This window comes from Lagenorhynchus albirostris, chromosome 1 (genome assembly GCF_949774975.1).
Source record: "Lagenorhynchus albirostris chromosome 1, mLagAlb1.1, whole genome shotgun sequence".
NCBI lineage: Eukaryota > Metazoa > Chordata > Mammalia > Artiodactyla > Delphinidae > Lagenorhynchus > Lagenorhynchus albirostris.
Genome location: NC_083095.1, coordinates 158,975,941 through 158,997,714, shown reverse-complemented (window position 1 = coordinate 158,997,714; position 21,774 = coordinate 158,975,941). Strand labels below are relative to the sequence as shown.

The following is a 21,774-nucleotide window of genomic DNA, read 5'->3' as shown; positions in this document are numbered from 1 at the left end:
AGATGCTACTTCCTATCAGTGGTAGAGTTTGGATTATCCAATCAAGGGTATTAGATCAACTTGCCAGATATGTGGGAAAAATTAATAATAAGCCGATCCCAACCTCACTCAAACACCAAATGAGTTAAAAGTATAAATGGAAAAAAATAAAATTATAAAACTGAAGAAGAAAATATGGGCAAATATGTTTCAATCTTGAAGGAACTGGCACAAGAGGGCAGGGAATCTAAAATCAGAAACCATAAAGAAAAAGATGTTTACACCCAAGTTTTAAAATTTCTTACAATCCATATAAAGACATATACAATATATAGATATAGAGCATTAAAGACAAGCAACAGACTGTGAAAATTATTTGCAACACATAAAAACTGCTGGTTAATATCCCTCATACATAAAGCACTGTGATAAATGTACATGAAAAATATAAACACAACTGAAAAAAATATATATTAAGAAGAAATTCCCAAAAGGAATGTAAATAATTATAAACATTAAAAAAGTCTAACCTCACAGCAATTTAAAAAATGAAAATCAATACAAGAAAGGAATATCATTTCTGTTCTTTCAAAACAGGCAAATATTTAGGAGATGGATAATATCAATATCCAAGATTGACAAAGAAATGGAGAAATGGACAGTCTCATCCCTAGGGACAGCCATGTAAAGAATAAAAGCTCTCTTTGGAAATCTACTAATAGGTACTAATGTTTCAAACATATGTCCTTTTAACCTAGAAATGTCACTTTCAGGAATTTAGCCTAAGGGAGGGAAATGTATATACAAAGATATTAATTGCAGCATTATTCCAAAAACTATGACTTGAAAACAACCTAAATGCCCAATCATAAAGACTCTGTTGATTACAATTTGTAGTAATATGAGATGTCCTCACATACTGTTAAGTAAATAGAGAGTAAGAGAGAGATTGAGATTATAAAATAGCGTGTGTTATAGAAGCCTATTGTGGTAAATATATTAGCAAAGAGAAAAGTCAAGGACATTAAATAGCAAAAAAGAAAAATCAATGGAGGAGTTCTCTCTTTATTTTCTATAATGCCTTAATACTTTACAAAAAGCCTGCATTACACTTATAATCCGACGGTATAATATGGCTATTTTCACTGGCCAGAAAGTAAAGGTATAAACCCCTGACATCTGCATGTGGATCCTGGGGCAAAGCTAACCAATTAAGCCCAAAGTTGGAGTAGTGAGCCCCTACCGACAAAGCTTCCATTTCCAAAAGTCCTCTGACTCCACAAACTTAATGCTTCATTGTTTTAAGTGATGCGAAAGCTACATTTTTCTTTCAGAGTATGTTGTCAAAAAATCAAAGGTCCTCTAAATGTTACACACACACCATACATACACCTCTCACGTGCACATCACACCACTCAGATATTTCCACACACACAACAGACACACACGCACACACCGCCCGGAGATCCTCTCTTCCCAGGGCCTAAAGGCAGGTCAGACCCACACAACACCCATGTCAACAAATGCCCAAGCTGACCTCTAGTCTGAAGGCTGGCGGAAATCCCCCCATGAAGACTTCTTAGGATTTCCTAACCATTTAAGTCACCACAGAGCACTGAGTAGAGTTCCCTGGGTTATACAGTAGGTTCTCATTAGTTATCTATTTTACACATAGTAGTGTATATATGTCGATCCCAATCTCCCAATTCATCCATAGCTGATTCAATTTGCAGTGCGGCAGAAACTAACACAACACTGTAAAGCAACTATACTCCAATAAAAGTTAAAAAAAGAAAAAAGACTTAATAGGAATTTGGACTAAGTGATGTCCTTGTCATTAGCTGGCCATTTCTAAATGCAGATATCAAACCCACCAAAATACTCCTTAATCCTCCTTCTTGTTTCCTTATCTGCAGAGACCTCAGCCCAGAGAGCTGGAAGTTGGGAGACCCAGAGAGGAAAGTCCTCTGGTCGAGCAGTCAGGACACCCCATCACAGCTCCTCCCTGTAAGACTCTGCGAACGTTGCTTCCACTCTTTTTTTTTAAGCATTTACAAATATTTACTACATACTGGGCCATAAGACAAGTCTCGAGAAATATCCAGGAAATGATATTACATCCACATTTATAGATTTGTACAAAGCTATGATTCAGGGGAAAAACAAGCTAACCCTATCAGTAACAGGTAGCATTTGGCCTATGATGATCAGTTTTTTTCATTTTTAAATTAATTTTTGTTGGTGTATAGTTTCTTTACAATGTTGTGTTAGTTTCTGCTGTACAGCAAAGTGAATCAGCTATACGTGTACATATATCCCCTCTTTTTTAGATTTCCTTCCCATTTAAGTCGCCACAGAGCACTGAGTAGAGTTCGCTGTACTATACAGTAGGTTCTCATTAGTTATCTATTTTACACATAGTATCAATAGTGTATATATGTCAATCCCAATCTCTCAGTTCCTCCCACTCCCACCTCCCCCCTTGGTAACCATAGGTTTGTTCTCTACGTCTGTGTCTCTACATCTGTTTTGCAAATAGGTTCATCTGTACCATTTTTCTAGATTCCACACACATACGTTAATATACGGTATTTGTTTTTCTCTTTCTGACTTACTTCACTCTGTATGACAGACTCTAGGTCCATCCACGTCTCTACAAATGACCCAATTTCGTTCCTTTCTACGGCTGGGTAATATTCCATTGTATATAGGTACCACATCTTTATCCATTCCTCTGTTGATGGACATTTAGGTTGCTTCCATGTCCTGGCTATTGTAAATAGTGCTGCAATGAACATTGGGGTGCATGTGTCTTTTTTTTAAATTTTATTTTATTTTTATTTTTGGCTGCATTGGGTCTTCATTGCTGCGTGTGGGCTTTTTTCTGGTTGCAGCGAGTGGGGGCTACTCTTCATTGCTGTGCACGGGCTTCTCATTGTGGTGGCTTCTCTTGTTGCGGAGCACAGGCTCTAGGCACACGGGCTTCAGTAGTTGTGGCTCACGGGCTCAGTATCTGTGGCACATGGGCTTAGTTGCTCCGCAGCATGTGGGATCTTCCCGGACCAGAGCTTGAACCCGTGTCCCCTGCATTGGCTGGCGGATTCTTAACCACTGCGCCACCAGGGAAGCCCCACATGTGTCTTTTTGAATTATGGTTTTCTCTGGGTATATGCCCAGCAATGGGATTGCTGGATCATATGGTAGTTCTATTTTTAGTTTTCTAAGGAACCTCCATACTATTCTCCATATTGGCTGTATCAATTTACGTTCCCACCAACAGTGCAGGAGGGTTCTCTTTTCTCCACACCCTCTCTAGCATTTATTGTTTATAGAGTTTTTTGATGATGGCCATTCTGACCAGTATGAGGTGATACCTCATTGTAGTTTTGATTTGCATTTCTTTAATAATTAGTGATGTTAAGCATCTTTCCATGTGTTGTCCAGGACCAGATGGCTTCCACTCTCCAGCCTCAGTTTCTCCATCTGTGAAATGGGGTTATTAACCCTTGTCCAAAAGCCTTATTGGGAGGATGCAGTGAAACAAGGCAAAGCCCAGATGCACTTTGTGATGCTCACATGGACCTCTTCTCCACCTTCGGGGAAGAGTTGGGCTCTGGCCTGGTAGACAACACACATGATAGCTAGACGTGCCCACCTCTGCCCGCTATGGCAAGACATGCCTACCTGCTTCCTGGCACCCCCACTCCAACACAAGCTGGAGCCAGCCTGGTAAATGATGTCTCCTTAACCAACTCCCCTGAGGGCCTTCCAAGGGCCCTCTGGCTGGAGACCAGGGCAATGACCAGAGGGCCCATTCACAGGCTCTGCTCAGGCTTCTGCTGACAGAGATTGGAGAGAAAGCAATATGAATGGAGCTCAGATGGACATAATCAAAGTGCCAGGGCTGCTGTCCCCTCCTCTCTCTGACCTGGATACTTTGAGCCAAGCCCAACCACCCAGCATGGTCCGACCCACCAGGAATTCCTGGAGTTCCCACCAGGAACTCCAAAACCAGCAAGAGGGGGCCATTTGGCCGACTCAGTGCCAGCCGTGGGGAGGGAGGAGGGGTTGAGAGGGGATTTTCTTCATCCAAGCTTCAGATCCGTGGTTCTCAGCCTTGGCTGTGCGTTCGAATCACCTGGGGAGCCTTCTAAGTACTGATGCCCATGTCCCACCCTCAGAGGTTCTGACTTACCCATCTGGGGTGCAGCCTGAACAAAGATATTTAACAAACCTTTCCAGGGGCTCTAAGTGCACCAAGGTTGAGGCCCACGGAAGTGGATTCAGTTCTTTTCCTGATTTACACCTCTTCCCCAAACCCAGGGGAAAATGGTTTCCCTCCTGCCAAGGGCCCTATACGGAAGGAACCCTTGGGCTGGTCTAAGCTCCAGAAAGCAGGGACTGTGTTTTGTTTATCACCATGTCCCCAGTGGCCCAGCCTAAGCCCTGGCACAGACTAGGGGCTCAGTGAACACTGGCGGGATGAGGTGTATGTAACTGAATGAGTGAAGTAATGAATGAATTCCAGTGGGGACAGGCTACCAAGTTCAAATCCCGCCCCTGCCACTTTCCAGCTGAATGACTCTGCACAAGTCACTCAACCCCTCCACACCTCCGTTTCCCGTTTCTGTACAATGGAGCTGATGAGGGGTCGGGGGGGGAGGGGTGGACACTACTCCATAGAATTGTGTGAGGATTAAACAACTTAGCGGATCTGAAGCACTTAGAACAGTGTCCCTTCCCTGACGCTTCCTTGGCCTCTGTATCAGGCTTCCTAATAGAAAAGTTTACACGAAGAGAGCCTGGATTAGGAACCTCACTTCTGGAAACTCTGCTTCCATAAAGAGGGCAAAAGAGAAGTAAAGGTGGTCACAGTATAGGGACCTTCTTGGGAAAATCGAGACTAAATAAAGAAGCTTAGCCATCTCCCTTCTTTGCTTTCATTATTCGCGAAGAAAAATCAGCCTCACCGCGTCCTTAGACAGTTCCCAAGCCCGGAGCGTGGGAACCGAGAGGGAAGAGTAAGGTTAACACTGTCAATCTCTTCCTCGGTACTGTCCCCACCTAAAAAAGGCAGGCTTGCACCGTCGTGCCCAGGACCGGGGCAGGTCCAGTTCAGCCACAGCCGGGTGTCTCTCCGTGGACTTCCCTGGGCCTTCCCAGGGCTACCTGATTCCCAGGCCCTTCCCTCGCTCCAGACCAGGGTGTGTGCATGTTGCCCGTGGGGGAGGAGGGGGCCCCGCAGGTTCTGAAAAATGGTGTCCTTTCTTCCTTCCTCTTGAGGGCTACGCGGCCGCCTATCCTCGCTGCAAACAGGCCAGGCCGGGCTGGGCGCCGCTCCCGGCCCGGGCGAGGCCGCTGCCCTCTGCGGCAGACGGCGGTGCGCGCTCCCCGCTCCAGCGCCCCGGCTGCCCGGCGGCCCGCGCGCCCTCCCGGTGCAGCAGGCGGGCGCTGTGACGTTCTCGGATAAATGCCGTGTAACTGTGTAGGCGAATGGGAGCTAAAAATAAGAACGGAAAATCTATCATTAAGGTATCATTGCGCCAGCGCAGCTATTTGAAGGCTCCCATGGTCCCTGGCGCCTGCGTTTGAAGCCCGCCTTCAGGCTTTGGAGGGTATTTGCAGAAAACTCCCAGCAGCGGCTCGCCGGCCAGACCTCAGGGCGCAGGGGGTGGCGCCCGTAATTATGGCAACACTCAAAATAAAATAAAATAAACGCTCACCTCCCCCTCCACATCTCCGTCTGTATTGTCCTTAGGTCGCTGGGGAAGCCACCAGAAGTGGGGCTGGATGCTGAAATGAATGTGACCTGGCCGATTACGCAAATATTAGAACTGAAAGCTCTTTCAGCTCTGTTTCGCCATCCACCTTCCTCCATCCACCACGGATTAGAAAAATAAAGTACCAGGAGGAAGCCTTTGGAGGAGAAAATGACAAATGGGACTTAACCCCAGGTCTACAGTGCGCCGCGGCGGGGCGCAAAGACGCAAACTCCCGGGATGGCGAGCCTCTGGTGTTCCACTGGGTTAAACGAAAATTGATCCGATTTGCTTTTTAACACCCGAAGGGGAGAAGAGGATATCAGGGGAGGGAGGACAGGATTTGTTTATGCGTGTGCGTCTGTGTGTCCGGGGAGGGGGAGGAGGCGCCAAGGTGCAGCCTGCGCGCGGCTCTGCGCCTCGGCGGGCTGCGTGCGTGTGTCCCTGTCCGCGCTGCTAAAGCGGGCTCTTCGAGGGATCGGCGTCACATGACTCCGCCTGCCCCTCGCCAGCGCGCAGCTCGCCAGTCCCTCAGTTTGCCCGGCGCCAGGGGAGGGTCGGGAAGCATCTCCAGGGCCCGGGGGCTCTGCGAAGCGGGGAAGAGGTTCTGGAGGGGAATGGTACATCTGGATTCCAGCAGCCGCGGCTCGGCGCCAGATCCCGGACTGTAGAAATTTGGGGGGAGGGGAGAGCGAGAAGGAGCGAGCGAGCGCCTGAGAGAGGCAGCGCGCCGCACGGACAGGGGCTGCCGGGTGCCGCGCGGAGAAAATGTAAGCGCGTGGAGTCTAGCTGGCCTCCGAGCACCATGCAGAAGGGGATCCGGCTGAACGATGGCCACGTCGCGTCCCTGGGACTGCTGGCGCGCAAGGACGGCACGCGCAAGGGCTACCTGAGCAAGCGGAGTTCGGACAACACAAAATGGCAAACCAAGTGGTTCGCGCTGCTGCAGAACCTGCTCTTCTACTTCGAGAGCGACTCGAGCTCGCGGCCCTCGGGGCTCTACCTGCTGGAGGGCTGCGTCTGCGACCGCGCGCCCTCCCCCAAGCCTACGCTCTCGGCCAAGGAGCCTCTGGAGAAACAGGTGAGGCCAGCGCCGCGTCTGACCTCCCAGCGCCCGGGCCGCGGCCCTCGGGGCGCAGGCCCTTCCGCCGGCCGAAGGCGCCCGAACTTTAGTCCTTCTACTCGGCGCCCTCGGCGAGAAGGGAGGGTTGGCCTAAGCGGGCAGTGACCCCGCGGTGGCCAGAGGGGGCAGGGACTGCGGACAGGGAGCGAGTGTGGGCTGCGGCTGCCCTTCACCCGGCGAGCTCGGTGGGAGGCGGGCGCAGAGCGGCCGAGACGCGGAGACGCGGAGGGGGATGAGGCGCGGAGAGAGATGGGCTCCCGCGGGAGACGTAAGCAATGAATGTAGACCCACATCCAGCCAGAAATGGTGCTCCCACCTCCACTCCCACCCGGGAGAGCCCCGGACCGGGGAGGTGTAATTCCCCGCGCTTAGGCACGGGAAGGGCGAGACGGAGGCGTGCGAGCGCCGCGGCCCCTACCTCACCGCGGCTGGGAGCGAAGAGGAGCCTGCGCGCTCTCTGCCAAGTTGGGAGGCTGCGAGGCCGCAGGGGTCGGTTAGGTGCCATCGACCGGTGGCGCACTCCCAGCCGGCCCCGGGCGCAAGCGACAAACCGAAGGGTTCCAGGGACCTTTCTGATGCGCCGGGGCTGGCGCCAGGGCCGCTGCGGAGGCCGCGGGACAAGTGGGCGCATCTCTCCTCCTCCGCCCCCTGCGCCTCCGCCACCGCCGCAGTCGCGGCTCTAGCGCTGCTCTAGCGTTTCCGGAGTTGCGAGGCTAAAAGGCCAGGCTCGGATCTACCGGGGGGCCTGGGCGGGGCGCGGGTGTGCCTTTGGTGTGGAGGGATGGGTTAGCACCTGCGGGTGCCGAGCGAGAGCACCAGACAGCGGGAGTGCAATTTTTAAGCTTGATGCGCTCTCCAAAGGCATCTAGTCTGTCCCCCTCCTCTGGGAAGGTAAAGTCAAAGATAGTGGATGCTAACATGTCACCGCTGGGAGGACCTGCGATCCATGGGGACCCAACCAGCTGGTTATTGCCTACATGAGGTCACTGAGTCCAAAAGAGAGAAATTTACTTGCCCAGTGTCATGCCAGGAGTTGAGGCCACCTTAAGGTTCTGAGAAGATAACCGGGGGCTCAAAAGCCATTACTGCAGGCAGACTGGTGGTGATTGAATTGGCTGAAATAAAAGCATCCTTGAAGTCGCCCTCCTAATGGTCGAGACAGATCTGAGCTCAGTCCCCGCAGCACATCTCTTCCTTCCCTGCCCTCAGCCCAGAGGTACTGTGAGATGATTTCGAAGGCTGAGAAAGGTGGACAGGAATATGTGAGGGTGGGTCTCTGGGGATGGCAAGCCGTGTGGCAGGTAGGGGCTCCCAGATGGAAAAGCAAAGCAAAGAGAAGGCAGCTTCTTAAGCTAAAGGCACAAACGGGGCCTGGAAGACACCTGGGAGACCCAGACCCAGGCTAGGCCAGAGATGCCCTCTCAGCCCTTGATAACCTGCCCTTTGCCAGCCTTCCAGAACATTATCAACACTTGTTGGCCAAAGTCCACCTGTACTACCAGTGGCCTATAGCCCCAGCTGGCGCCCATCCTCGGCCCCCTACCCCAGAGCACAGAGCTGAGCTCCCGGGCAGGCAGGGAGAGAGGGCTGAAGGAAGCTGAGTTGTTGGGCACACAGTGTGTGCTCTCAGCCCCTTGGACGCAAAGCCAGAAACAGGCCTGAGACTGAATCACAGCTCTGCAACTTCCTGGCTGTGTGACCTCAGTTAACACACTAAACTTCTCTGAGCCGCTGTTTTGTAAGCAAAATGGAGGTAATAACACCTATATTTCTGGGGTTTTAAGAACACAAATAACATGTATGGAAGTGTGCTCACGGTCCATTTTAGTTTGACATGATAAATGTTAATTGAATCTGAATTATACCCACCTGAACAAGGAATAGAGGTCTGACATAAAATGTTGAAGCTGAAAGGAACCTCAGAGAGATTGTACAGCCCACTCCCATTTTACAGACAGGGAAACTGAAGAGCAGATTGGGAAGAAATTACCTACCTGTTTCTGATTCAGTGGCAGAGTCAGACCTAGAATTCACCCAATGTCTAAGAATTCCTGAAAATGAGATCTTAACGTTGATTCCAGATCATTCACCTCTTGGCTCGGGTGTTGAATCTTGCTAACAGTGGATTATGGGAGGGACAGGAGTGCAAAACCACTTGACCATGTGCACATGTGGTCTGAGCTGTTTCCCCAGAACACCAACAGTCAGAGATCCTCAAATGTGGTCCCAAGAGTAGCCCTCCTGGCACAAGAGAACAGAAGAGGGTTGGGAATAATAGGGGATGGTCTGGTGCTGCCCAGCTCAGGTGCAAATTTCTGTTAAAGATGTGTGCTTTGCTTCGTACACTTATAGAGATGTTCCATTTGACTCCAGACCAAGAGTTTGGCTCGTATGGAAAAGTAGATCCCGTTCCTTTGGTCTGCACGTGTCTATAAAAACTTCTCTCTTTTTCTTTTCTAAACCTTTGAGTAAAATTGACGGCCTCTGCAGCTGCTCCATGTTTCTCCTTGAGGGGGAGCCCCCGTAGCACCCACAGAGCACCCTCATGAGAGGCCCAGCTCCAAGCCATTCTGTGACTGGGTTTGCCTTGTAAACCGCAGGAAACCTTGATTCAAAACCTGCTGGGCATGTGGCAGAGAACCCATGTTAGGAGGCCTCAAAGAGGCTATCAGTTTGGACTGGCCAACATCTAGTGAAGACTTGGTTTTAGCAGGATGTCATTTTTATCCAGGCCTGAGCAGGCAGCTTCCATCTGGAGGGGCCTGAGATGGTTTCTCAAGAAATAGAAACCAGGTTTTGGCTGGGAACCACCCGAATGACAGGGATGAGTCAGGGACAAAGCACACAGTATGTGCTCAGGAGACTAATTGAGCTGAACTTACTGGTGTCGCTTGTCAATTCCACATTTCATGTCCTGAGGACTGACTGTGTACCAGTCCAGGCCCAGCGTGGGGTCATAGGCCCAGGAAGCTGGATGTCACAGTCCCTGGCCCCCAGGGAAGATGAACACAGATAAAGATGGTACCTTACACCGTGAAGAGGCTCTAATAGGATAGGATGCTCACCTTACACTGTGAAGATGCTGTAATAGGAAGGGCTCTCAGGGTGCTCTGGGAGCCCAGGCCCATCCTAACGTGATGTGCTATCCTCTGGCTGCTTCTACACTGCTCTGACGGCGTCTGTGGTAGCTCTGGCCTGGAATCCCGAGGCCTCCTGAGATCGGAGGGGCACAGCCGCGCTCCTGTGCTGACTGACAGTTGCAAGCACCCCTCCACACGCTGGCCTGAGCCCTGCTTGCTCAGCCCTGACCTCCTCACCTCTGACCCTACAGCCCACACACTGAAGGCCCAGAGGCCCTGGACTTCGAATTTGGGTTCAGAGATTGACCCTTGGGGTTCTTGCCCTGCTTAGGCATGGAGTCACCCCACACTGGCTTTTCCCACCCTCACTCCCAGCCCCCCGAAACAGAGCTTCCAGACGCAGCTTCTCAGTGGTGGACTTGACCAAACCAACCCCAGCACTCCCCTTACCGCCCCCCCCCCCCAGACTCTTCCTGATTCCTGTCAAACAGAAGAGACACAGATCCCTTCAGCCGGAACCTCAGCACTGATGTGGGCAGAGGCTCCGGAAGCTGGCGGTGCCCATTAGCACCTGTTATCCACCCAGTAGGTGGCTTTCCCTGGAGACAAGAGGAAGTCCCTCTCCTGGTCCTCATTCACAGGACACATTTCTGGTTGGCCTCGTGGATACCTGTTCACAACAGCCCTAAAGCCATGAGTGTGCCCGGTTTACAGATGAGGAAACAATCTCACCAGCGCCACCCAGCAAGGCAGCCACTGAAAGGCTCTCTGGCTTTCTGTGCAGTTGCGCTGTCTTCACCACAAAGCCTGCCTGCCTGTTGCTGTAGCACGTTCAGCCCTCTGGGCCAATCAGAAAAACACAAACGTGAATGTAGGGGAGTAAGTGTACTCGAAAAGCAACCCCCCCGCAGACACAGGGACACAGGGACGTCATGCACACACGTGGTACCAGCAACTCAGCCCACGATCCTTGCACCTATGGAAGGGCCAGCAGGGCTGCCCCACGGTTCCAGACCAGGCCCAGCCCGGCAGGTGTGGGACCCCAGGGGTAAGTGTGTGGGGTGCCCATCTCCCCACCCCAGCCCCCAGATATTTCTAGCACTGAAATGAGGTTGAAGCAGCTCAGTAAGGACACCTTAATTGGGACAAGGAAGTACCAGGTCCCTGCCCCTCTGCTTGGCGACAGTGGGATGAAGGTCAGAAGCAGACTGTACACACACAAGCCTACACTAAAATCTCACTGCCATTTGTGCGTGCCGTAAACATTTTGGCTCTCGGTGTGAAGCCCATGCTGGGTCTTGTGGACACAGAGAAAAATCAAACTTAATCCTTGTCTTCAAAGGGCTCACGGTGGAGTAGGGCACTCTCCCTAGACTCACTCCCGCAGTAAACACCAAGTGCGAGGAATTCTCCATCCTAAGGAGTCCGGACTCTCCCCCTGCCCCTGCCTTGGTTCAGGAGCTCACAGTGTCAGGGTTGATGTGTTGAACTCGCTCACATGGTCCCATCTCGCCCCACGCCAGTCCCCTGCCACACAGCAAGCCACCAGAGTGAGCTTCTAAAGGGCACACCTGACCATGTGCTAAGCCACTGAAAGTGTCACTGGCTCTCACTGCCTTTAGGAAAAACTGCAGATTCTCCAACATGACCTGGAGGAGCCAGCGGGCTCCGGCCTCTGCCTGCCTTGCTAACTCTGCCCCATCCTCCCATCCCCCTCCTTCCTCACCTTACACCTGCCTCCTCTTTCCCACCTCAAGGCTTCTGCAGCAGCTGCTCCCTGTGCCTGGAATGATCCCTGACTCCCCCCAGCCTTTAGTGACCAACTTCTCCTCCTCCTAAGACCTCCCTTTAGGTCTTAGCCTAAAAGTCACCTCCTGAGGGGCTCCCCTCACCGCAGGAGCTAGAGGAGCCCCAGGTCCCCCATCACAGGCAGGGACAACCCTCTCTCCTTCATCCACATCGCTCATCAGGTTGGGATTAATTGATGTATTTGGCTGGTGGTTTGTGAAGGGTCTTCCTTCCCCTTAGAAGTAAGGGTCAGAGTGCATGTTTTACGTACAATACCTCCCCTAATCGTCCCAACAGCCCTGTGAGGTTATACCTGGTAACCCATTTTTGAGATGACCAAACTGAGGCTCAGAGATGGTAAGCAACTTGTTCAAGGTTACGGAGAGCATATGTGGCAAAGCTGGCATGTGAACCCAGGTCTACCTGACTCTAAAACCTGAGCTCTCCAGGCACAAGCACAGCATAAAGACTTGGGCTGAGGGACTGTGTGAGTTTACCATCCTCTGCCGAGATAAATGAAAAATGAGGGAGAGAGAGAATTAACAGCAAGCGGAATGATGCGACTGCCTCTCTGGTGACATCTGTGAAGCAGCTTTTGTTTCTGCTTGGGTTGGAACCTTGCACCTCGAATCCCAGGAGTCAAGGATAAACACCCCAAGGCAGGCATCCACACCCTGCAGTCCCGTTTCCCTGGAATCCGTGGGAGCCTGGAGCCGGCGCCCATGTGTACAGAGCCAAGAACAGGACTCAGCCCCCGATGTTTATGCAGGAGAGTTGGTGACGCGTGCACTTGAGGGGGGCCCAGAACACTGCCAACGCCCAAACACCTCCGTAAAGGCGGCTGTCGTGCAGGGAGCAGCTGGGAGCCTCGGACTCCCCCACTGCCCATCATCCGCTGCTCGGAGAGGAGGGCGCAGCCTCGACTCCCAGCTCATTCACTGAGGGGTTTCTCTGTCTCTGGCAATGACGCAGCCTTAGGTAAAAGTTGTGGGTTTCGAGCCACACAGACTGGCTTTGGATCCTGGCTCTGTCACCTCCTACCTAGGGAAGGTCTTATTGCTCTCTGAGCATCAGTTTCCCCATCTGTGAGGTGGAAACCGTAACACAGCCTCCCCGGCAGCCCTGTTCTGAGTGTGGTACTTGATGCTATTGGTAAAGCCCTAGCGTAGCACCGTAGGTCCGATCAATTCACGGTAGCTGTTGTGGCTTCAGCTTTCACCTTTAGGACAAGGCTGCTTCTGCATGAAGCAATTACCCAGATCACCTGGGTCTCTGGCAGGTTTGAAGCGAGTCAACACGGAGCCCTGACCCTGGATCTAAAAGTAGGATGGTAAATCTTATCTCAAATGGCCTATGGGTTTCTGAGAATGTCTGAGCAAGCATGCCCCTGAAAGAGAAAAAATGGCTGCAGGAGTTTCCTTCAACCCTGGCAGCCACACCTTCACCCAGCCCCATGGATTTCACCTCCTAAATCTCTCTCAGACCATCCACTCTTGTCCCTCTCTTCCTCCAAGGCTCTAGTCCAGACAGCCATCATCTCTTGTCTGGACTTAGGTGGGGGCCTCCTAACAGGTGTACTGGTCAGCATGAGTGGCATCATGCTGCAGTAACAACCCAGCCCCAGATCTCCATGAACACGACAGAGGCTTATTTCTTGCTCATGCTTTAGGTCCCATGCGGTTGGCAGGAGGGCACTGCTCATTGTGATCGCTCAGGGACCCAGCCTGATGGAGATTCATCCTGACACTTGCCTCCACAGTCACCACAGCCAAGGGCAGAGAATGCGGCAGATCTCTCCCTGACTCTTAAAGCGCCCCCCGGAAGTGACCCATGCTGACCACATGACCACAAGGCAGGTCATGTGGCTTCAGTTCAGTGGTGGTGGGGACGTGCAGACCCACCACGTGCCTGAAAGCAGGGCTCTAGAGATGCTGGGAGAACCGTCTCCCTACATCCGCTGCGTCCCGCCATCCCCGTGCCTCTCCGCAGCCAGACCACTTTCCAAAATGCAGATCTGATCACACACACACACACACACACACACACACACACACACACTCGAGTAGCTGAGGAGAAAGGCAAAGGTGCCGTCTTGATGGGTTTAATGACAGAAAGCAGAATCGGTGCTCACGCTTACAGGGGCATCTCCTTCCAGCCTGGGGGCATCAGGGAGACTCCGCCAAGAAAGGGACAAGTAGGACAGGAGATGTAGGTTGCAGGGTAGGCAGAGCTGGCCCCTAAAGCCTGTGTGCAGGCTACAGAGCGCAGAGGGGGGCCAGCACAGGTCTCTCCGCTAGAGACGAACTGCTGTGATCTCTGTGCTGGAGAGATCACGGCAGGGTGAGAAGAGACAGAAGGACGACCCATCTGGAGGCAGGAGGTCAGGTCAGAGGAGGCTGTGGAACTGAGCAGTAAAAGAGGCCTGAATTTGGGGAGTGCCGAGCACTGAAGGTCCCCCCTCCACTCCCATCCCAGCCGGTCACTGCGGCACCATGTCACTGAAACCTGGGCTTGCGCTGTGCTACAAAAACCATCCCAGGATGCACCCCACAGCCTCTGGGGCTTCCCACCTCCCGGACTCGGTGGGCAACGGCAGGGAGTGTCAAGTTCTCATCCCGTGAAAGCACCAGGTGCTGTCCTACCATACCTTCTCCTCCCGCCACCACTCAGATAGAGCACCTTTGCAGCTTACAGAGTCCTTTTCAGGCTTAGCATTTCCGGTAACCACCAAAGTAACGCTGCTGTTACTGCAGTTCTACACAGGGGAGAGAGAATCCCCATTTGGCAGATGAAGCTCAGATAGAGGGAGCTCATCTCCCAACAGATACCTGAGTGTCCGTTGTGCCAGACCCCGAGCTGTCACTGCTAATAAACGTCAGCCCTCCTCGTTCTAGATTGTTCAGGTCAGTGGACATCCAGGCCGACTGTTAAATTCAGCAATTTATACTTAAAGACCAGATCTTACTAATCCAGCAAGGCTAATGCAACTTCTTTGCCCTGAAAAAAAGAGAGAATTATTTTCCAGAAGATACTTCCTAGTTGAATTTTGATTTTTTTTTCAACTTGGAAAATCTAACTCAGACCTTAAAATAAAATTCATTTTAGAAGAGTGAATGAATGAATTTTTAGCAAGCTTAGCCAGTATTCCAGAAACCCATCTAGAAATTCAGACAAGCTTGATCTAGATTGACTTTTCCTCTGTCAGACTATATGAATAAAATATAACCAACTTTATTTAATTCTCTTAGACTCTTAGCCACACTCAAGAAATGAGTGAAGTAGTTTGGAAGCACCTAGTCAATCATGCAGCATTCTCTGCGTGCCCACTCACCTTGCCCCGAGCCTGCCGCTGCCCTTCTACCCTCTTTCTCCCGCAAGGGACCTTACCTGCCCTCCGGCCACACTGGTTGTCACCTGGGCTCCCCACACCTCTGGTCAGATCCACAGGCTTTGGGGACCTGGGGGAAGGGCTGGTGTTCCAAAAGGAGAGCCCGTACGGTGTGAGCACAGGTGAGGAGAGGCAAGTAAGTAATTACATCTGAGAACTTCCTGGTAGCCTGGACAGAAAAGGGAAACAAGCTGGTTATGGGACACCCATTGCCTCCTGGAAAGACGTGGTGCAGTTCCTCAAGCATGAGCACTTGTATGTCCAGGGGCTTTCATAAGGGGGACCAGTGGGGAAGTGATGACGATCTCCAGGGCAGAATCACTGCAAGAACAGGGGCCCACCCCATCGGTGGCTCCCGTGGGCTCTCAGGGCAGGCTAAGCATGTTTGGTGGAGATCACTCTCCAGTACGCTGGACCGCTGGGGTCCGAAAGAGGAGTGTCCTGGTGACCAGGAGTGCAGGGTGCAGGTTGGAGAACCTGGGGAGTGGATGGCCGGCTGGGCCTCTCAAACAGCCACTGCCTTTTATTTTAAAATTTTAGAATTGGGACTTCCTTGGAGGTCCAGTGTTTAAAACTCCATGCTGTCAATGCCAGGGGCACAGGTTTGATCCCTGGTCAGGGAACTAAGATCCCCACATGCCACGTGGCATGGCCAAAAATAAATAAGTAGGTAGATAAAATTTTAGAATTGGTAATATATTACCATGGTTCGACATTGAGAAGTTACAAAGAAGTGTACGTTGACAATGCTCGTTTCTGCTGCTGACCCCAGCAATCCAGTTCTCCTCTCCAAAGGATTTTGATGTTACCAGTTGCTTATGCATTCTTCCAGAGACATTATATATGCAAATGTATGCATTATATATGCAAATATATGCAAAGATGTATAGCTCTATGGCCATATATATGCACATCTGTATAATTATACAAGTGGTAGCATACTACAAACACTATTCTACACCTGTTTTTCTCACTATGTTGTGGAGATCGTTCGTTCTCTATAAGTATATGGATCGTCCTCATCCTCTTTTACAGCTGCATAGTATTCCACTGTGTGGATGTGCTGTAGTTTATTTAGCTAATCTCTCGAGGGACATTTGGGTAATTTATAGTCTTTTTTTAATTACAAACAGAGCTGCAATTAATAAACACCTTTGTGCATAGGTCATTTCTAACAGAAGGTGAAAGGCAGACATGTCCAGACTGGAATTCATTCCTTCTTTCAGCAAACGTCTAGAGAGGCTGTTGGTGGGAGGGGGAAGGGCAGGCTTGTTGACTTGTGATGACAGATTGAAAGCTGTTCGTGCAGGACCAGCCAAGCATGACATCTGTGGCTGTGGCTCATGGGGTCTGGAGTAATGTACATGGAAACACAGACCATTCAGCAGCAGAAGCTTGGAGGATGACACAGTCCCCCAGGCCACTGGTCAAAGCACTGCCTAGTTCAAGGCTGACTCTGGGAGGGAGGGACTTTCACTGGGCTCTTCAGCTCTGACATTCCTGTCTCTCCTCCCACCTCTGTTCCTGTCCCCAGGGGGCAGGCAGGGAATAGAAGCAAGCGAGTGATAAGGTGTCCAGGAGGTCGGTCCCCGGCAGCAGCTCTCAGCCCTGGGACTCTTAGGAGCTCATACGAGATGGGGGTCTGAGACAGGCGCTCATCCTCGGGTCAGAGCAGAGGTCATGGTGCAGTAACCAGGCCCTGGGAAGGCCAAGACTTGAGAACCCAGAGGCAGAGGTCGGTGAAGCGAGGCCACTCAGAGCAGGGGGCAAGAATGTCATGAAGTGGGGTGTCCAGACCCTGTGCGGAGCCATACTAGCTGAGCCACAGCCATAGGGCAGGATAGGTGGGGCCACAGCCATAGGGCAGGATAGGTGGGTCTTTTCTGGATTGGTGTGGGAGCACCAGTGGGGCTGCTCGAAGCCAACACTTCTGTTGAGCAGGGCCATTTGGGACATACTGTGCCCAGTGAAGCCCCTCTGTGTGGCCAGCATGAGGCTGGTGCAGCCAGAGCGGGGAGGGAGCAACGCTGAGAACCGTGCACGGTGCTGCAGAAGCCCTGAGAGAGGGCAGAACACACTCCCAGGGTGGCCTGGCCCAGGTAAGAGCGGGATCTCTCCTGCGAGAGCCAGAGAGCAGACAGGCTTCCCCTGGGATCTCAGCGGTGAGAGGTGGACAGGGACCTCAGGTGACATCCCAAAGATGGACCAGGAGGAAGGAGCCAGGACCCAGTGGGGGAGAAGCTGACCCTGCCTGACCAGGCCACCAGAGTGGACCTACTAAGTGGAAGGGGTGGGGTTGACTGAGAGTGATGGCATCCATCCTGCAGCTGACCCCAGCCCACCTCCCTCTTGGAGGAGACAGCAAGCAGGGGCCCAGACAGGACAGTGGGTCTGGATTCTGGTCAAACAGGATGAATCAGAAGGGGGCAAGACCAGGCGCAGGGAGACCACAGGGGACAGTGGCCCGGGTGGGAGATGAGGGAGCCTGGAAGCAAGCAGTGAGTTTGGCAGAAGGCAGAGTTCCAGAGATATCCAGAGCAGAGACCCTGGCGACCAACTGAATATCAGAAATGAGAAAGAAATGGGAGCCGAAGGTGATGGAAGGAATGCCCCGAATTGCTGATTCGCCGTCATCCTTTGATCTTGGCACAGCTATGACTCCAGTTCCTAAGCCTCTCCCATGCCTCCTGGGTGTGTGCACGTGCATATGGATTGGTTTGGTTTTGTTTTTTTGAGGGGGGTTAGTTTAAAACAACAGGAATTTATTCTCTCACAGCTCCAGAGGCTAGAAGTCTGAAACCAAGATGCCTGCAGGGCCATGGTCCCTCTGAAGTCTGGAGGGAAGAACCTTTCCTTGCCTCTTGTAGCTCCTGATGGCTGCCAGCAGTCCTCGGTGTTCCTTGCCTTGTAGACACATCTCTCCAGTCTCTGCCTCCCTCTTCACATGGCTTTCTCCCCTGTGTGCCTGTGTCCACATTTCCCTCTTTTTATATATTAAGGCCTCTTCTTATGAATCTGGTATGACTTCATCTTACCTGGATTACATCTGTAAAGACCCTGTTTTCAAAGAAGGTCTTTTTCTTAAATTTGTGTTCCAGTAGAATTCATTTACAATGTTGTGTTAGTTTCAGGTGTACAGCAAAGTGAGTCAGTTACACATATACATATATCCACTCTTTTTTAGATTCTTTTTCCTTATAGGTCATTACAGAGTATTGGGTAGAGTTCCCTGTGCTATACAGTAGGTCCTTGTTGGTTATCTGTCTTATACATAGTAGTGTGTATATGTCAATCCCAGTCTCCCAATTTATCCCCCCCGCAACCTGTCCCCCCTTGTAACCGTAAGTTTGTTTCCTACATCTGTGACTCTGTTTCTGTTTTGTAAATAGGTTCATTTATACCATTTTTTTTAGATTCCACGTATTTTCACCTAAGGTCTTCTTGACAGATTCCGACGAACATGAATGTTAGGGGGAACGCTGTTTGTACACGGGCATGTGAATGCACATGTATGTGGTTTTCCTAGTAATTGTCCACTGATAGGTTGATTAGACCCATCTCTTGGACTTTGCAAATGATTCAGTTACTTTAAAAACCATCATGAGCCCTTTTATGAACCCGGAGCTTTGACAACATCATCTGTTTACAGAACCCTGTGAGATGGGTAAGAGCCTCCCCTTTTTGTGAAAGAGAAAACAAGTCCACAGAAGTGAAGAGACACACTGGAGACACCGAAGCTAAATAATAAATTTAAACCCAGGCGACTCCAAAGCCTGGTATGTGCCCCAACTCCAGGGTCCCAAAGTCCCCGGAACACTGGTTTTCTGGAATGTTGGTAGATCCTCCCCAAAATGAAAACAAAAGGGTTCCGTGGTGGGATAAGTTCTGGAAGAAGGTCCTACATTGCAGGACTGTTCCGTGCCTTTATGAGGTGAGTGGGCCTCCTCTCCCTGAAGAGATATAAGCCTCGTTCATGAAAAGCCAGTGCCCACACCCTTCCAGCCAGCTCACTGCCCAGGCCTGAGAAGCAGATTCAATGCCACCTGCTTTACGGCTTTTGCTGTTAATCAATTAATGAATAAGCCGGGCTCCCATGCCATGCTGAAAAATGCATTCAGTCACCCATTCAAGGAATGAAGGCTATTCCATGCCCAGGCCGAGGAACAGTGCCAGGCTCTGGGGATATTCCTGGTCAGGAATCATTTATTTGAAAGGAACAGGAGCCTATTCAAAGCAGCTTAAGGTTTTTGCTTAAGGAGGACTCTTGGAATAGTTACAGTGATCATTAATGGAACCCAAGGAGAAACCATGTGTCTGGGTCTCCAAGGCCTGGACCAGGAACCATGTCTCTCCGCCCCACCTTCCCCAACTCCCACTCTAGTTACCAGGTCTCCCATCTCCGCTTTTCTCTGAGACACTTCCACTGCCTTCTTTGTCATTTGTACTTAGAGTTCAGCACACGCAGCTCATTCATTTGGTCTGTCTGTGTCACTTCCAAATAACTGGGAACTCCTGGCTGCATAGTGTCTATGGCTGCGCCAGGTATCGGCTCCAGGACCGTGCATCTCTAGGAGAACATGGGGGGATGGGGGGAGGGGAAGAGGTGCTTCTGCTGCAGACATTGCTCCCTCTTAGGGGTTCCCAGCACTGGGTGAACATTGCAACCAACTGGGGGGCTTTGAAAAATACCAGTGCCTGAACCGTGTCCTCTCCCTGTTCCCCTTCTCCCACGATCTGCTTTAATGCATCTGAGAAGGGGGCTCAAGCATCCGTGTTTTCTTAGATTCCCAGGTATCCCTAATGTGCACCCCAGATTCAGACTCTCTGCTGTGGTAGGAAAGACAGTAGAAAGGCATTACAGGACTTCCTTGACGGTCCAGTGGTTAAGACTCTGAGCTTCCATTGCAGGGGGCGCAGGTTCCATCCCTGGTCGGGGCATGAAGATCCCGCATGCCACATGACGTCCCAAAAGCGGGAAAAAAAAATCACTACAAGCTGATAATGGCTTTGATGGGGAAGGACGGGGGCAGCACATTTGACAGTCTAGAAGGAGCAGGAAAGAGATACACTAAGACCCGATGGTGTGGAGTGCCCGTGCCTTGCAGAAAGCATTCAGCATCGTGGGCTTTCGTGTGTGTCATTGATTACCATGAGGTGGACAGTGTCTGGGTTACAGTGGGGACTGAAAAATATGGGTTGAATTCACGAATGAGATATCATTCAGGTAGAGAGTTAAAGGTGGAGAGAACTTGATTTTTCATGATTGAGGCCACTTGTGCGTAGCAGACCAAGGCAAGTGTTAGTGTCATGCCCATTGGCCAGAGGGAGATGCAGAGGTTGCCCAGAATCCCTGGCTCTGAGCAACAGAGCCAGACCCAGACCCGGCTGCTGGGACTTCCACCTCCTCCACCTTTTGTAGGGTGACCAAGCATCCCGGTTTGCTCGGGACTGTCTTGGTCTTAGCGCTGAAAGTCCTGTACCCGCGGAAACACCTCAGTCCCAGGCAAACTGGGATGGTTGGTCACCGTACCTGTCAGTGGTTTCCCAATGTTCTCTGTCCTGTGGAGGTGCCGCAGCCCGGCCAGCCGACTGGGACAGGCAGGAGGCAAGGGGAAGGCCAAGCAGGCAGGGTTCCAAGCCTACCTCCCCAGCCCGCAGAGGCTCAGGTCTGCTTTAGCTGTGCTAGATAGAAGTTTATTACCGTACAGGCACTTGGGACTTTGGAAACAAAGGCCCATCCTGAGGCAGGAGGGGGCGTAGGTCCAGCCCACACAGGCATGGGGCAGCAGCATTCAGTTAGTGGTCAGGTGATACAGGGCAGAGAGAGGGCATGCTGGGGACCAGGCATGAGCTGAAGCCCAGGATCGCAGCCTGGTGAGGCCCCAGTTCTAAGTCTAGTACCTCGAACCCAGATGAGGCCACAGGTGTGCTTCTAGAACGTTTCCTCCAGCCAAGATAAGGACCCGAACATGCTTCTGGTCTCGGCACAACCCCAGGTGTGATTTCTGAGTCCCTTCCTAGGAGTTTGGTGGTCCCAGGTGTAGTTTCTGAATCAATCCCTCTTAACCTGCTGAGGCCTCAGGTGAAGGTCTAGACCAGCGAGTGGCTCTCCACCTTGACCACGCATTAGGATCACCAAGGGGCGCACAGGCCACACCCAGACTAGTGACAGCAGAGCCCAATGTACAGTCAGGGTTGAGACCCGCTGGGGGAGATACTTAGCAGCCCAGGTGAAGCCCCAGGCTCTGCCCTGAACCTGGTACGGCTCCTGGAGTCGTTTGGGATCGTTCTAGGGGTCTGATTTTGATGCTTAGAGGGTTTCGGGATCCATCTTGGGACTCCTGGTGGAGCCCCAAGTCAAGGTATCCACCTCTCACTTCAGGTCCAGGGAAGCTCTGGGGAGGCCCCAGGTGGAGCTCTGGGCCCATCCCTGCAGCCCTGGTGAGGCTCCAGGAGTAATTTCACCAAGTCTTGCTTCTTCTTTAATGAAGCCAGGGATGGTCCATTGGTGGTTTCTGCTTCTGTTGGATTTCCAGATATGTTCCAACAACTCTAGTTGGGCCTGTCAGGATTCCACATTTGAAATGTGGGTTCCTGGAGGAGGCCCCTGGGTTTATTTCTGAATTTATCCCACATCCTTGATCACATATAGTGTGT

The 21,774-nt window shown here is 51.5% G+C and overlaps 1 protein-coding gene across 1 annotated transcript in view; it reads left to right on the top strand.

Annotated features, from left to right (window-relative positions):
• Window positions 1-6,543: 6,543 nt before the first annotated feature.
• RASGRF1 (Ras protein specific guanine nucleotide releasing factor 1) overlaps window positions 6,544-21,774 on the top strand; it is a 103,833-nt gene continuing 88,602 nt past the window's right edge. The window contains exon 1 of the mRNA XM_060170828.1: window positions 6,544-6,819. Within this exon, the coding sequence (XP_060026811.1) occupies window positions 6,544-6,819 (276 nt within the window). The remainder of the gene's footprint in view (window positions 6,820-21,774) is intronic.